This window comes from Molossus molossus, unplaced genomic scaffold, assembly GCF_014108415.1.
Source record: "Molossus molossus isolate mMolMol1 unplaced genomic scaffold, mMolMol1.p scaffold_m16_p_16, whole genome shotgun sequence".
NCBI lineage: Eukaryota > Metazoa > Chordata > Mammalia > Chiroptera > Molossidae > Molossus > Molossus molossus.
This window is the reverse complement of record NW_023425351.1, coordinates 25,190,126-25,205,844: the sequence shown is the minus strand read 5'-3', so window position 1 is coordinate 25,205,844 and position 15,719 is coordinate 25,190,126. Positions and strand designations below refer to the sequence as shown.

General features: G+C 37.2%; 1 protein-coding gene across 1 annotated transcript in view; it reads right to left on the bottom strand.

Moving 5' to 3' along the window:
- Positions 1-15,719, bottom strand: part of PREX2 (phosphatidylinositol-3,4,5-trisphosphate dependent Rac exchange factor 2) — a 238,748-nt gene that overhangs the window by 151,939 nt on the left and 71,090 nt on the right. Inside the window, exons 6-7 of the mRNA XM_036263944.1 lie at positions 13,482-13,643; positions 3,572-3,705 (exon numbers count right to left, since the gene is read on the bottom strand). Of these exons, the coding sequence (XP_036119837.1) occupies positions 3,572-3,705; positions 13,482-13,643 (296 nt within the window). The remainder of the gene's footprint in view (positions 1-3,571; positions 3,706-13,481; positions 13,644-15,719) is intronic.

Genomic DNA, 15,719 nt, shown 5'->3' with positions numbered 1-15,719 from the left:
ATGAACATAACAGTCTGAGGAATACAGTAGACCCAGAAACATGGAAGTAGGGCACAGACTGACATCCCTCAGAAGAGGGGGTGGGGGGGATGGGAAGAGATAAACCACAGAACTTATATGCATGTATGCATAACCAATGGACATAGACAACAAAGCCGGGGACGGGGTGGGGGAATGGGGAGGGGGGTGCCAATGGGGTGAAAAAGGAGAAACATCTGTAACAACAACAAAAAATTAAAAATTAAAAAAAAAAAAGCTCATAAACAAGCCAAACTAAGTAGTCATGTTATATATATCAAATACTACATAACTTTTTATTTTTAAATACTAATTTCTTCTAAGATTAATAGTGTTGTTAGAAGTATGGACAGCTGGGATGCCTACTTAGTACTCTTGTCTTTAACGAATGTAACTCTAAAATTAAAATAAACCCATCACGCCCTGGCCAGTTTGGCTCAGAGGTTAGAGCGTCGGCCTGCGGTCCGGAGAGACCCGGGTTCGGTTCCCGCTAAGGGCACGTACTTCGGTTGCAGTTTGTCCCCGGCCCTGGTTGGTCGTGCGGGTGGCAGCCACTCGATGTGTCCCTTCACATCGACGTTTCTCTCTCTCTCTCCTTCCTCTCTCTCCCTCCCACCCTATCTGTACAAAAAATGGAAAAATATCCTCGGGTGAGGATAAAAAAATAAATAAATAAATAAAAATAAAATAAACCCATCAGGTCCCTGGGCCTTGCAATTACAACAATATGGAGGTTTGGAAAAGGTTCAGTTTACTCATACTTTCTGGAAGATAATTAGAGCTTAGACTGCACAAGGTAAAGAAGGTGAGGTGTTCTAAAACGAAGGAAACAGATGGGGGATTCACACTACCATCATTCAGGAAGGGACACACAGATTTACTTAGTGATTTCCCCTTCTAATCACTATGTATTTTGTCCATGCGATACATATGTTCAGGATATTTGCTAAAACACAAGATTTTAATTTTATATAACTTTCCTGTTGTTTAACTTGTTTAAATATTAAGGCCATGGGATCATAAATAATATTATCATTTGTACAGTATTCACTTGTAAAAGCTTTTGACTTAAAGGCAGGTGTATATATAAATGAGATCAAATGTAATAAAGAAAAGATATAATTCTCAAAATGAATGCTTTAATAATTGCACCTAGATGGACGTGTTAATTAACTCAATGGGGAAATCCTTTCACAATGTATAATGTATATCAAACCATCATGTTGTACACTCTAAAAATCTTGCAATTTTATTTCTCAATTATACCTCAATAAAGTTGGAAAAATAATTACACCTAAATTACTTGAATCACGTTACAGTTTTTTTAAAGAAATTACATACCAGTAAAATTAACAGCCTCTTCTACATCTTCCTAAAGCCTATTTCTATCAATCTCAATCTTGATACCAAACACAAGGAATTTAGAAAAGCATACTAGAAAAAATAGGTTCTTTTTCACATGTAGTAAAGAGAAAATTTTTAAAAATCTCATTTAGACAAAGATGACAGCAATTTAATTATCTTTTGGCTCTAATCCTAACCCGTTCCCTTCCATCAAGGTACATTGTACCACTTCATTAAAACATATGTTTCCTGGCTACAGCTAAGGAGAAGCACATAAAGGCTCAGGATATTTCCCAATAAACTGCAACTTTACTATTTTGTTTAAACAACCTGCAAACATTTTACCCAAAAGTTCAAGAAAACATCCTATCAAACAAGTACCTTCTGAAGAAAAAAAATTACATCTATGATCTAAAACAAACAACAATTATGTCAATAACATGAACACATAACATTATTTACACTAACGACGACTAAGTGTATTATACCAAGGACTTGCTTGAGTTTCATTCATTCAATCAGGTATTCACTACTCAACAAATATATCTCGAGTATCTATTACATGGTAGGTCTGCTCCAGTCTCTGGGGAAAGAGCAATGAAAAAGCAGCAAGATCCTTGTTCTCATGGCCCTTACAGTCTAATCTTGTAAAGGTAGCAAAAAATAAACAAATGAATACTGGAGAAAATATCAGCATGCCCTTTCCAGACAGTAACAGTGTCTGGGAGGCTGCCTTGGATGGAGTGGTCAGGGAAGATATTTCCGAGGAAGTGATATTTACATGAGATCTAAAAGACTTCAAGAGCACAGCCACACAAATGTTGGAGGGAAGAGTAACTAGGAAGGAGAACAGCCAGTGCAGCAGGAAGAAACAGTGTTCTTATTTCCTCATGGGGATGTAAAGTATAGCATAGGGAATACAGTCAATAACACTATAATAACTATGTATGGTGCCTGCTGGGTACTAGAAATACCAGGGGGAACAATCTTTAAAGTATATGATCATCTAATCACTATGCTATATACCTGAAACCAATACAAGATAATATTGAATGTAAACTGTAATTTTTTAAAATGTTAAAGAATTAAAAATTGAAAAAAAATAAATGCAAGTGAAAAGAATTATTGATTTCCTCTCCAGTTTTCCCATCCATTAGTTTCCCTGATTCCAAAAGCTTGGAGTTAGCCTTGGGTCCTATCTTTCCCTCATCCTCCCATATCAATCCACTAGAAATCTTATTGATTCTGCATTTAAAACATACAAAAATCTTTCCACATCTTTTCATCTACCCTAGCCCGTCCGCCAGCATCTCCTCCCTGGGTGACAGTGGTTGCTCCTGACGGGTCTCACCACGTTCTCATGTACTACTCCACAATTTATGCTCTACATCTTTTACAAAATAAAGATACGAAAGCATTTTAAGAAGGAAGAAGTGCTCAACTAAACTAAATACTGCTGAGAAAACATGTAAAACCTTACCGAGCAGAAAAGTGATCACTTACTTAGAAAACATAGCAGTCAATGATGACTTTGACACGAGCAGCTTAGTGGAGTGGAGCAGATGCTTACAATCAAGATTTCAATTTTTATAACTGTTAGTGTTGACAAAGTAAAGGGATGCCCACAGGGCAGGTGGCTCGGGTATGATGAAGTAGACTATTGTTGTAGGTGAAGTGACCACAGGCTTTCAGGTTCAAATACTGAACAGATCATTCATATGAGTTTTGAACACAACAAAATTGGTGACCAAGCAAACACAAGGAAGTGGTACAAGAGCTAAAGCAATCACTGAACTCATGTGCGGCAGAAAGTTATGCAGCATTCTGTAAAAGGAAATAAACCAAGAAAGCTACTAGATAGGAAGGACTGATGGCATGAGTTTCACGTGTGCTGGGATCCTTAAAGGAAGAGACGTGGTGGGGAGCAGCACTAGGAAACAAGACACACCTACCTGGGCCACAGGGTCTGAGGTAGGGGGTGAGAAACAACAACAAAAATCTTTCCTCCAGAAGGCTCCTGGAGAGGTGGTGTCATAGAATAATAGTCACATTTCAGTTAGGTTTCATAAGATGAAGAGAACAATCACATAATAGGCTGAGTATGTGGAAGTTTACTGATGAGACTGTGAGTTCCCAGGACCACGGGGGAAATGTTGAACCTGGGAGATGGATAAACAATTTCTTAAGTGGTACCTGTTTATCTTCTTACCTGTGTTTTCTTTTGCAATACACCAGAAGATTATCAAAAAGAAAAAACACCCGTTCTTGAATATTTCCGGAAGAGATTTTCAGTAAGACTCCACACATTAGCATTTCAGTACAGGTGTCGGTGATGTTAGACCCCTAAGTCAGGAAGAATGGAGACAATGTCTGATTACTTAATAGAACTTTCATATGTAAGTCTTTTCCCCCTTAAAAGCATATTTGTTTTTATTTGAAGATGTAATGTACGGACAGGATAAAAATTCAAAGAGTACAAATATTTATATACTGAACATAGGTCTCCTTCCCTTCCAGTCTCCTTTTGGTCGGTCTGAGATAATATAACTACTATTAAGAGTGCCACACCAATAAAGCCAATTAAAAAGAAAAAAAAGAGATTCTGGGTCTCTTTTAGCTATTTTATATATGTACACATACAAAAGCATCTATGATACAAGTTACCTATGTTCTTTAAAAACAAAATGATTTCAAACTGGTTCATAACATTAATATTCTTAATATTCCTTTCTTCCTCCTCTCTTTCCCTGATGTGAGGAAAGAACTCCATAGACATATGGCAAAGTATAAGAAACTGTCTAAATTTTTAGCAGGACTGAATTTATAGATCCATCCACTAGGACAGAGAGGGAAAAGAAAAGAAGAAATAAAAGAAAAAAATCTACATATTTGAAGAGAGCAACATTCCATAGAGCTTTTCACTACAGTATTAAAAGTTGGCACAAATACATACATTCATTAAAGTCTTAAATCATAAGCCTTGAGTGCCCACTAAAGTCATATGATTTAGCTACAACATTGATTCTTAACACAAGTGCAAACCATTGGAGGTTTAGAGGAGCCACAAGAGGTAAGGAGCCTGGGTTCCTGAATCATTCACAACAAAGAAACACTTCCCACTAAGTAGAACACAGGCATTGGATTGTTGTGTGAACTGAGTATAAATGTCTATTTTGAGCCATTGTACGTATTGTAGTCCATACTGTAGTTTCTACAACCTAAACTATCAAAACTAATGCAATGAGTTGGATTTTTTTTTAAGGAAATTTTCAGTAGAGATCTGTTAAGTGTGCTCTATCTACAGGTGTATTTCAATTTTAAATATGTCTGGTCTCTTCAAGTCTGGGAGTAAATTTCTGATTCTTTGTAAACTTAATGGATTTAATTTTTATTTTTGATACTTAAAACTCATATATTAATATTATATTTCACATTTCTAGAATAATTGATATAGTTTTTCTAATCAATTATAAAAATTTAAGTTAAAATGGCAACTCATGACTATAATAAGAAACTACCTAAAGGGGTTAAGACATTGTTATAGTGTTAATTTGAGTATATTACAAATACTTTTTAAATTTTAGACATTTCCCTCTCTTCTTTCATTGTAAAAGGTAGATATATATAAATGGAGATCTGTCAAACATTTACACAATTTCATATACTTTGTAATGTAATAATTAAGTAAAAACTGTCAACAAACATGAATATAAATCCTAATTCCAGTGACAATGATTTCTTATTTATAGTGAATACCATCCTTACCTTAGAAAAAAGCTAAGATAAAATAATATTTAAAAATGTAAAAAAGGAAACATCACTTTGATTTCTACACAAGATCAACACAACATTGTGAGAAGTGGCTTTATTAATATTAACTGTACAGAAGGTACACAAAACTTTACCTTAGACTATTTCTTATAGTAGCCCTCAAAAACAAAGGCAGGAAGATAATTTGTTATATAATAAAAAAGGGTCACTACTACAAATATTCTGTTTGTATATTTTCCCCTCAAATGATAAAAATCTAGCTTTCTCTATAGTTAAAAAAAATCTTGCAATTTTATATTTGAAATATATAAAACTTATAATATTTTTAAAATTATAATATTAAAAATATGTGTATTTTGTTAATTTACCTAGAAATGCCAAGAGAATTTCTGGGGTTAGGGATAAAAAGCCAAGCTATAGCTCTGGACAGTGTGGTTCAGTGGTTAGAGCGCTGGCCAGTGCAACAAAGGGTGGCGGGTTCGATTCCCAGTCAAGGGCATGTACCTAGGTTGCAGATTTGATCCCCAGCCTCAGTCAGAGCACATTTGGTAGGCAACCAATCAATGTGTCTCTCTCACATGGATATTTGTTTCTCTTTCTCTCTCCTTTCTCTCTTTCTCCCTCTTCCCCCCTCCCTTCCACTCTCTCTAAAAATTCTTCGGGACAAGACACCTCACCACACTGTATTATCCAGGGGACAAGAGAGCAAACATCTTTCCCAGAAATCCTAGCAAATGCCTCCTGAGTTCTGGGTCTGCCTGGCCTATGTACAATCCTGGGCCAATCACAGCAGGTGAGCTGTGAGACTCAGGCAGGGCCGTCCTCAGCGTCCAGCATATGGTCAGTTCTACCCAAAACCATGACTGAAACGGAGGGGGGCGGGTCCTAAAGGAAATGTGGAGCAGTCTTATATTCACATAAAAAGTAAAAAATAAAAATCAATGGAGAAAATATCCTCAAGTAAGGATTAACAACAACAAAAACAATAACCACCACCACCAAGCTACAAAATTCAAAGGAGAAATTAAAATAAGATATGGCTATAAGCATTAGATTGCTAGGTAAAAGTCAGGAGCACTCAAGTTTATCAAAAGGAGAATGTCAGATGAGTGAACCAGAAAATCAAACAAGCCAGGCAGATCATCGGAGGAGATCGAAGCCTCTAGGACAATGGTTCTCAAATTTTAGAGTTTGGAAGACACACCTAATGGGCTAGTTGAAACTTTGCTTGGCACTACCCTCAGAGATTGAAACTGAGTAAATCTGGGGTAGGTCCCAGACCACCTCGTAGGTCATAATGCTTGTGGTCTCCTGTGCACACTTGAAGCAACACTGCTTGGAGGCTTGATCACCTGAGCTCCGGTGCCCAGGTGTTCAGTGCAGCAATGTGCTAAAGTGGAGGAAAAGGTGAGCATAGGTTTCTGCCTGAGGCTGTCCTGACTGCTTCCCAGTGCCCAGGGCAGAAGAGGTGTTTACCACATGTTACATATCACAGTTACACCTCCAGTATGTTTCATCCCTATGGCATAGTTCATCATCACTGAATATTCATTTAAATCTGCACAATGTTACTTTACTTAGTATTTTGTCTTCATTTTGAACACTGATGTTATTTTTAAAATATATATTCTTTCACAAATACATATTTAGTCACTGAGCAACCATGTATAATAAACACTTCTATCTAGATGAATACTAAAGTCAGATTTTTAACATTTCTAAAACATGCCAAGCAATGTGTTAAGTATTTTCTCCTGGTATAAATATCTAGCAAGGGACCTCTCTATCCCTACAGTTTTTTGGGAAAAAATGTTTATTGAATTAAATCAGCTTTGTAAATGGTTTCATGGATCATCATGTAGATGTCAGAGGAAGCAGACTTGTACTGTGAAAAAAACTGACACCTTAAAAAAAATCCTGCCCATGAAAATAAGCTGCTTAAACAGTGTGGGCATATATCACAGAGTCATAAGCCAACATTTGAGAGGTAAGGTATGAAAGACTTGCTTTTAAAAAATAAGAGGGCTTTGCATAAATCATTCATTTTGAACTGCCCCCAAATCATTACATATAATGTAATATGTATATGTACATATTTAATGCAGATACTTTTTGTTGTTATTAATTCTCACCTGAAAATACTTTTACATTGATTTTTAGATATATTGGAAGGGAAGGAGGGAGAAGGAGAGAGGAAGACAGAGGAGATGAGAGAGAGACAGAGAGAGAGAGAGAGAGAGAGAGAGAGAGAGAGAGAGAGAGAGAAACATCAATGTGAGAAAGACACATCAATCAGTTGCCTCCTGCACGACCCTGACTGGGTATCTAAACTGCAACCCAGGCACATGCCCTTGACTGAGCACTCAAACCCTAAACCCTTGAGTCCTCAGGCTGACATTCTAACCACTGAGCCAAACCAGCCAGGGCAATGCAGATACGTTTAAATAATGTGTTTTCACATATGATTCAGAGCTCTGCTGTCTCTTAGCAATTCTTTAAAATATAACCAAAGCAACGTACTTTTATCATCTACATGCTTTATTTTTAATGCATATTTCCCTTTAGGAAGCTACATTTATGATGGAAAATCAGAGACTGCTTGTTTACAATGAATTACATATATAGAATTAAACACAGTAAAACCCCAGCTAAGAAGTTACATGGATAGTTGTAATCTGACTGCTCTCATTAGATCAGGAAAGGAAGTGGGGTGACAGTTCAAGGTAAGAAGTAATCATGAGTAAACATCTGTGAGTCGTGAGGGGAGATGAACTCATCCAGGCTGCTCTCATCCCACAAGCTTCTCCCTTTCTACCCCAAGCTGTGCACACCTATCTTATTCCTCCATCACCACCACCCCAGCAATGCAAAGGGTGAAATACACTGAGAGAAGTCTGCTCATACAAGTTGATTAGACAAAAGAACCAATACGTGCATTGTAGAAATATCTTTACAATGATTGAGTTTCGAACTGCAGGGTGTTCAACTCTAATATCAAGGAAGTGAAAAACATCTCACAAGGTATATTTGTGACCCATAAACCAGAACAGGATGCTCAAGATTATTAGAGAACATCAAAGTAGCAGAATAATGAAACAAGTTATTGGACTCTAAATAAAACCAGGTCAGAATCACTGCCATTAACCAAAAGAGGCAAGAGCATCCAAAAACAGCAAGAAGCCACTAACCGTACATAACTACCATGACATTGTATCTGCATTTAATCCCATTCAGCCCACTGTGCATCAGACACTGTTTTAGATGCTGGGGACCCAGATCTTGAGATATGAACCCTGCTCCCAAGAAACATACACGCTCATGGGAGAAACAGACATGTGAACACAACTAAATGCTGTGCAATCACTGCAAGAATAGGACATGAATAAAATGAGAGTTGGCACGTGCGAATGGTGACCAATATCAGGGATGGCTGTGTGTGTTCATGATTATGTTTGTTTATCATTAATTATATAGTTTATGCCATGTTGTAGTTTCCGGTTTCAGTCATTCTCCAGTAAATTTCTTCACTGAATTTATGAAGTCTACCATTTAAATGTCACCTTCCACTATGGGTGAGATCAGTCTGAATGGATGAAGCAAACAACGACGTCAGTCACAGACCAGGACCCAGAGCCGCCCATTTTGGCATTGTTGCTCACCAATAGCATCTCTTCTGTGTGTGTGTCAGGCCACAGGAGCCAGCAAGAAAGTAATAACAATTCAGAATCCAACTTGTGGCAAAGCTGAATAATTTTTAATCTATAATTTGAAATATATAATTGGCTGCCAGTTACTTATATGGTCAGTATTTGTGAAAAACTATTAAATTTCGATGCACCATTACAGAATTTAATGTGAAACCATGATAAATTTTATGAATGGACACTTGTTGTGTGTCCGAGTATACTTTCAGAAAATTACAAGAGCCAGAAAAGGCCACCAGAAGCATGTATATTCATTTTTCAATTTATTTTCTAATTTCCAAGTTTCTTCAAACATTAAAATCATAATTTATGAAGAACTGCAATAATAAAACACGTCTCATCTTTAAAAAAAAAACAACAACAATAAAAATAATAGTGCTAAACTATATCTGGACTGTTTGAAAAGGTACATCATTTTTATGTTAACAAGTTCTCTCAATATAAGTTACCTAAGCATTCATTACTGATTCTTCACAGCTATGAGGTGGCAAAAATCATTGTCATAGGAAACCATTCACTAATTATCTGACCCCATTATCAGCTCTCCCTGCTTAGCACCAGGGGCTATCTCATTCATCTTGTTAACTAAAGGTTGAATGTCAACATCAGAAAAACACAAACTGACTGCAGAGAGGAAGCCATGATCTGGGGAAAGATGAGATGAAAGAGACCTTGAAACTTCCTCCTTCCTACACAATGTGTCGGAGATCTAACAGAGCGGCGGGCCCATTCACAGTGGAAGGAAGGAAAACGAACAAGTGGATGGGTGTTTCATAAGAGAACATTTTCAACATCAAAAGAGTTTCTTGAGAAAAATTATGAATCATTTGAATATTCTTTTAAAAAAAAACTTTTAAAACTACTAGGAAAGTCAAACATGAAAGGAAGCATATCGCATTGTTTTATTATATAATTTTGTCATAAAATGTATGCCATCTCCAAAAAAGACTCAGCATTTGAGTCACTCTTTTCGAGATTCAAATTATTAACTGAAACTATAACCTAAATTCTGTTATATGTTAGATTAAAAAAAAACTAATAATATAAATGTTCATTTTACCAATGTTATGTCCCAATCAAACTTTCCCCCAATTTCATATATTGTGAAATGTTGGTGCTCATTTATGTGGATTCACTTTCAATGGTCTTTTCCCAAAACTACTTATCCTTAAATAGCAAGGATTATCTATAAATCAATTCTACAAATTCTGACAAATACAGTTTGTCAAGGTAGACAAACTGTATCTAGCAAATCACCATGTAGAGGGGACAAAAAGATGCAGGTCTCCTCGTAACCTCAGCAAGACTCACAGTGATGAAATAACAAGAGAACATGACTTGAAGTCAATACGCTGCCAGATATACAGCTCGTCAAATAGAGCAGCAAACAGCTTCCAAACCAACAGGGGTGATTTTAAAATGGTCTTGTAGCATTGTATGTCTCCCTGTAAAAAGGCAATCAAGAGGTCTCAAATTTCTATTGTTTCTATTTACTTTCTTTTCTTTTTTCTTTTTTTTTAATTTTTTTTATCTTTTAGATTTTAGAGAGAAGGAGAGAGATAGAAACATCGATGAGAGAGAACATCAACTGGTCGCCCCTGCATGCCCCCCACTGGGGATCGGGCCCACAACCTGGGCATGTGCCCTGACCAGGAGTTGAACCAACAACCTCTCAGTCCATGGGTCGATGCTCAACCACTGAGCCACACCAGCTGGGCTCTTTTTTACTTTCTAAAACACACTAATTATCTTGAATCTTATTTTTTTCCAAGACCTTGATATATTAATAATAATTTACCCTCTTATCTTTTAGTGTGATATTTTTTTCCTGATTTGACAGATCAATCTTGTCAAGGAGATCAAGCTGAATTAGTAAATGATAGGATGTTTATTGATATTCCTTTGTCAATATCAGTCAGTATCACTCCAAAGATTACAGTGGTAGTTACAATACTATCAACCAACCAAACAGCACAGGAAGACTAAGATTGGTCCTATTGTATGAAATGAATCAATGACTCTGATCAAACAGTTAATTAACTTCATTTCCAAGCACATTCATAGTTGCTTTACAATCACCTTTAATAAAATGTCCTGTGAAATGTTTGAACTGTTGGATAAAACATATAACTGAGATATACTAAATAATATTAATAAAAGGTAGAACTTCAAATATGAGCAGTTTAAACAATTACATATCTTCTGTGGGGGTAGTCACTACATAAATGCTGACAAAAAAACACAATTCTTATAATAGGTAAGTTTATCTAAAAGATTACACTGGGGAAAAAAAGACTTCATTTGATGAATGGGGAAACAAGACCCTAGATAATTAAGCAATGCATTTGAAATAATAATCTCCCTAAAGTAGAAATAAGGCAAATTCATGGCATATACGACTCAGATCCCACTGGAGAGAATTGCGATTCTGGAGCAAGAGCATCACCTCTAAGGTGTCCTCAGATCTGCGGGAACTCCTGGAAGCAGCTGGATTCACGAGGAGCTGTTTCCCAACATCAGCTCAAGACTCCTAACCTCAAACACTGTTTGAGAAACAGTATGTCCTGTAGCTGTCATGCCATCGGATGCCTGTCCCTGGCTCCATCCTTACCCCAGGAGAGCCACTCTAAACTTACGCAGAGCTGTCTGTAAACTGAACAATACCTCCTGTTGGCAATTCGAAGAAAGCTCTTCAACCATTCCCACTCCGTCCCAGAGCCAGAATTCATCCTGGATGACTGTGTCCCTGTGTCCCTGTGTCCCTCTGTCTTGTGACCTTTGGAGTCCTATCAGATAGCCGTTTCTCCTAAACTTCCCAGGAGGGGCCAGGCTGAGTACTTGCTCTAGGATGGTGGACTAAGCTGAGGAATCAGGTTCTTATCCCAAGTTGTCTGCCAATTAATTGGCTGGGCCCTGCTCCAAGCTGCAGCCCCTCAACGTCCCCAAACTCCCAAATCGCTGTAGGGCTGTGTCTTACACAGTCATTTTCAAACCTCAAGCAGAATTTGCATTGCCACTCTTTTTGGAACCCAGCGTCATATGCTCCCCTGCTGGAACTGGAGTCCTAGCTGACTTCCCGCCAGTTTCCTCTTTGTCAGTGCTCCTGCTCCCCCGTGCCCCCCAGCACTGCACTCCTACCAGGCTGCTGAGGTCGAGGCGCCACTGCTTGGGTCACCTAGGACACAGTATGGCCCTCATACTTTCTTCCTTGGACTAACTGGTGCGAACAGTACAAGAAATACCAATTCTCTTTCAATAATCACTTGTTTCTGCTCTAAACTCAATTTTTAGGATCTATACAAGGAGAAGACAAAATTATTATAGATCCCATTTCCATGAAGTGCCAAACAGAGACTGTGAAGTTTTTGTTTTGGTAAAAGGCCTGGCAGAGGTCACTGACAAATCCTGCCATTTAAAGCAAGTTCCGTTTTTCTTCCAATGTTTCAGTGACAACAGAACAGCAAAAGCAAACTTTAGTCCATTTTTCTCCTCCCAGCAGGACAACCGCTCCCCAGGAAAATAATTATCATCATAAATCAACTGTAAAACACACAATCATTTTAACTGATTGGAATAAGCAGCATTCATGCTGAATGGGGGTCACACTGGACACTTGAAATGGAAGAATACAAATGAGCAGGAAGCTAAGTCAGATCCCTGTAAGCATTTTTAAAAATTCATGGGGAAGAAAGGATAAATAGGAGAATTCCCTAAGGTCAACGTTTTCGATTTCTCTGCAAATCTAAGTGGCTGTCATTTTAGATCTAAATGGAAACTAACATATTGAAGATAAGAAACAAATCAGTCAATTATAATGTCCTAAAGATAAAAGCAATCCACTTGGATTTGTAAGGTACACTATTTGGTTAGAAACATTTTAAAACTTTACACTTAAAAAAATATATGATAATTGCTTACTTTATAACAATAAAAATCTATCCCAGTCCAAAGCTCATGCTCATCTAAACTAAGGCAACCGAAAGACAGAAAATGTTAGATTATTCTTTATATAGCACTAAAGTAATCAAGGGGTCCAACCCCGGGAAGTGCCTGGGATTCACAGTTACCATAGCTATAAACACACTACAGATTCTGAATATCACTCATTTGTTTTTTATAGTTTTTAAAATATTTCTTTAGTGAATCATGAACTCAAAATTTTTCATCTTGAATGGACCTTAAAAATCATATCACAGCTACTTTATTCACTTTAGAATTGAAGAAATTCAAATTTAAGAGATGAAGTGGGCTTACAGTGAAATTCATCATTAAACACTCAATTTAAGTCCGAAAATAACATCACAGCACATGTATGGAGCCTTAGTCCCCTCTGTACTCTCTCCAGGATTCAGGATGTGTACTTCCTGACCAAAGTTAAGACAGGAAAAAGGATAACCATGAAGCTCAAATACTGAAATATCAAAGCTTATACCCCACGCAGTGTCGATTGGCTCTATCACAAAGCTTGAGGTTAAAAATATTTAAAAATAAAAATGATAGCACTTTTCAAAAATGCTTATAGCCGCCTAGCATTATCTAGGAAAATGACTATCTACGGGTCCATCCAATGCCAATCAATTCTACCCATAGCATGAGAAATAGCAAAACTATGTTAAGCTCAATGGCTGTGAACAGTGACTGTACCTCCCAGCCTTCGATGTGAGACTGCCATTCCTCCAGCACTTCTAACTTCTCCATCTGTCTCTTGGCCTCGTTGATGTTGGAACAGACAGCTTTCATGGCTTGGAGGGCTTCCATCACGGCTGCGTAGTCACTGTGTTTCCTTGGAGTCCGCTTCAGCAACTCCTGTTTATACACGAGAAACAAATCACCCTTTGATCTCCAGCTTTCTGGTACAGCAGGTTCAGGCTGACCAGGAAATGAGAACTGCAAAGATGATGAGAGCCACTTTCAGAAGTGACACTACAAACTCCACTAAGATTAAGATAAAAAAACCAAAGGTTGAATCAGTGAATAAGTGTCACCCTAATAACATGTTGCAGTCACTTCAATTTTTCCCTGAAAATTATTTTGTTTGTAAAAACTACATTAGATTTCCTTTTTTCAAATTGTCAAATATCTCACCTGCAGAATGCAATTTTTTATAACTTTGACTTTTACTCCAACAGAAGTACATCTTTATGTTAATTTCATTTCCCCAGAGTCTTTAACAGATGCATTTATATGAATACATCCCATAATCTCAAAAATAATTTGTCTGATTTTCTAATAATTTTTAAAGACACTATAAAAGCATGTCATGAAGTAAGACTTTTAAATAATGTCTTATACTCTAGCAATATAAATAATTTATAAATCCACAATACTCAGTCATTAAAAGAAGAATTTATGCTGTTTTCACCAATAACTCAGTTTCATTCTCTGCTATGAATGAACTGCCATATGTATGCCCTCAACAGCTTTATTTTTATTTTTGTTTTTGGAGAGGGTTTTTTGACATTTTAATCATGGTTTATTGCTGTTGTTTTCCATTCAGGATATCAGAACTAAAGTGATCTTTAATCTTTTAAATATATTAAAAGGTCTTGTTGGTTGTTTAGAAGCACAAAATTAAACATTTTCACCCACTGTCTAGACGGTTGTGACCACATTGCTTTTTAATTAGTCATTTGTTTCCTTACTACAGTTGCCATCAAATATAACTAACACAATTACAGAAATCCTGAGGCAAGACTTTGAAAGAATTTTCTTAATTCCTAACAAACAGTGGGAAAATATGCAGTTGCTATATTCTCTTGAGGTCTGTTATTGTGGACAAATCTGCTATAAACTTCAACTTAGCATTTGATGTGTTCACACTCTGTTCTGTAGAGCAAGCACCAAAGGAACACATGTTACATCACTCCCAAGACAAGGTTTAAAAGTTATGCTGAATCACAAATGCATAAAAAAAAATATGCAACCTTCTCCAGAAATTGTGAAGGGTAGAAATATTTGTAAATATGTGAAGGGGTCAAGTCAGTCTGCAGCATACGAGATTTGGGGCCCAATGGAGTTATGCCCAATGGGTATCTGCAGAGTCCAGACATGAATTTAGATCATGTGAAATAGTTAGAGAAATAATTGTAACAGTCTTCTCTCAGTTATGAACCCTGTGCCAATTGGCCAACCCAATAATTTCAACTTCCACAAATGAGACCCACGTACCTTTTCTTTAACACACAGCCTGTTTCTTATAATATTTTTCTCTGAGTAAATAAAGCCATCCAAATCAAAGAGAATATCAGACAATTTTTCAGCTGATAGGACTAGAAAGAAAAATATCAATACCAAAACACCTACTACACAAGTAAACATTTTTTTTCATGTTTCTTTGTGAAGATTCTCTTCCAAAAATGGGAAAAGATGTCATCTCTCCACTACCTGATGGTGCTCTGAAATAACCTTTTTTCCTAAGAAAGAAATTGTCCATGATTCTATCTTTTGAAAGGTCAGCTTCAGCACCCAAGGTCATACTTATCCAGAAGTGAGTGATCTAAAATAAACACTCGGCATCATGCGCTTCTCAGTATCACGATGCCTTCTGACTCTTAAACAAGCAAATCCCTGCACTCCACAACCAGGGCCAGGAATGACTGCAGTGATGAGCAACATGCAAATCTGAGTCACCAACTCGGAGGTCTAAAGGGACGCTCCCAGAGACAGGAGTCCATCGAACCAGTCCCCCTACCCCCTTGAGTGAGCCGAAGCTCTGCAGAGTGGGAGATCCCTGCGGCAGCTCCTCCCTGGGGCCTACCCAAGCGACTTCACTTGATTTTTTCAGTAAGGAGAGATCCTTTTCGAAGAAATTTTACACAGCAACCCAATTTATTCAACTGCCAAAAGTCGTAGTAAAAAGTGTATTTTTAGTTCAAATTTATA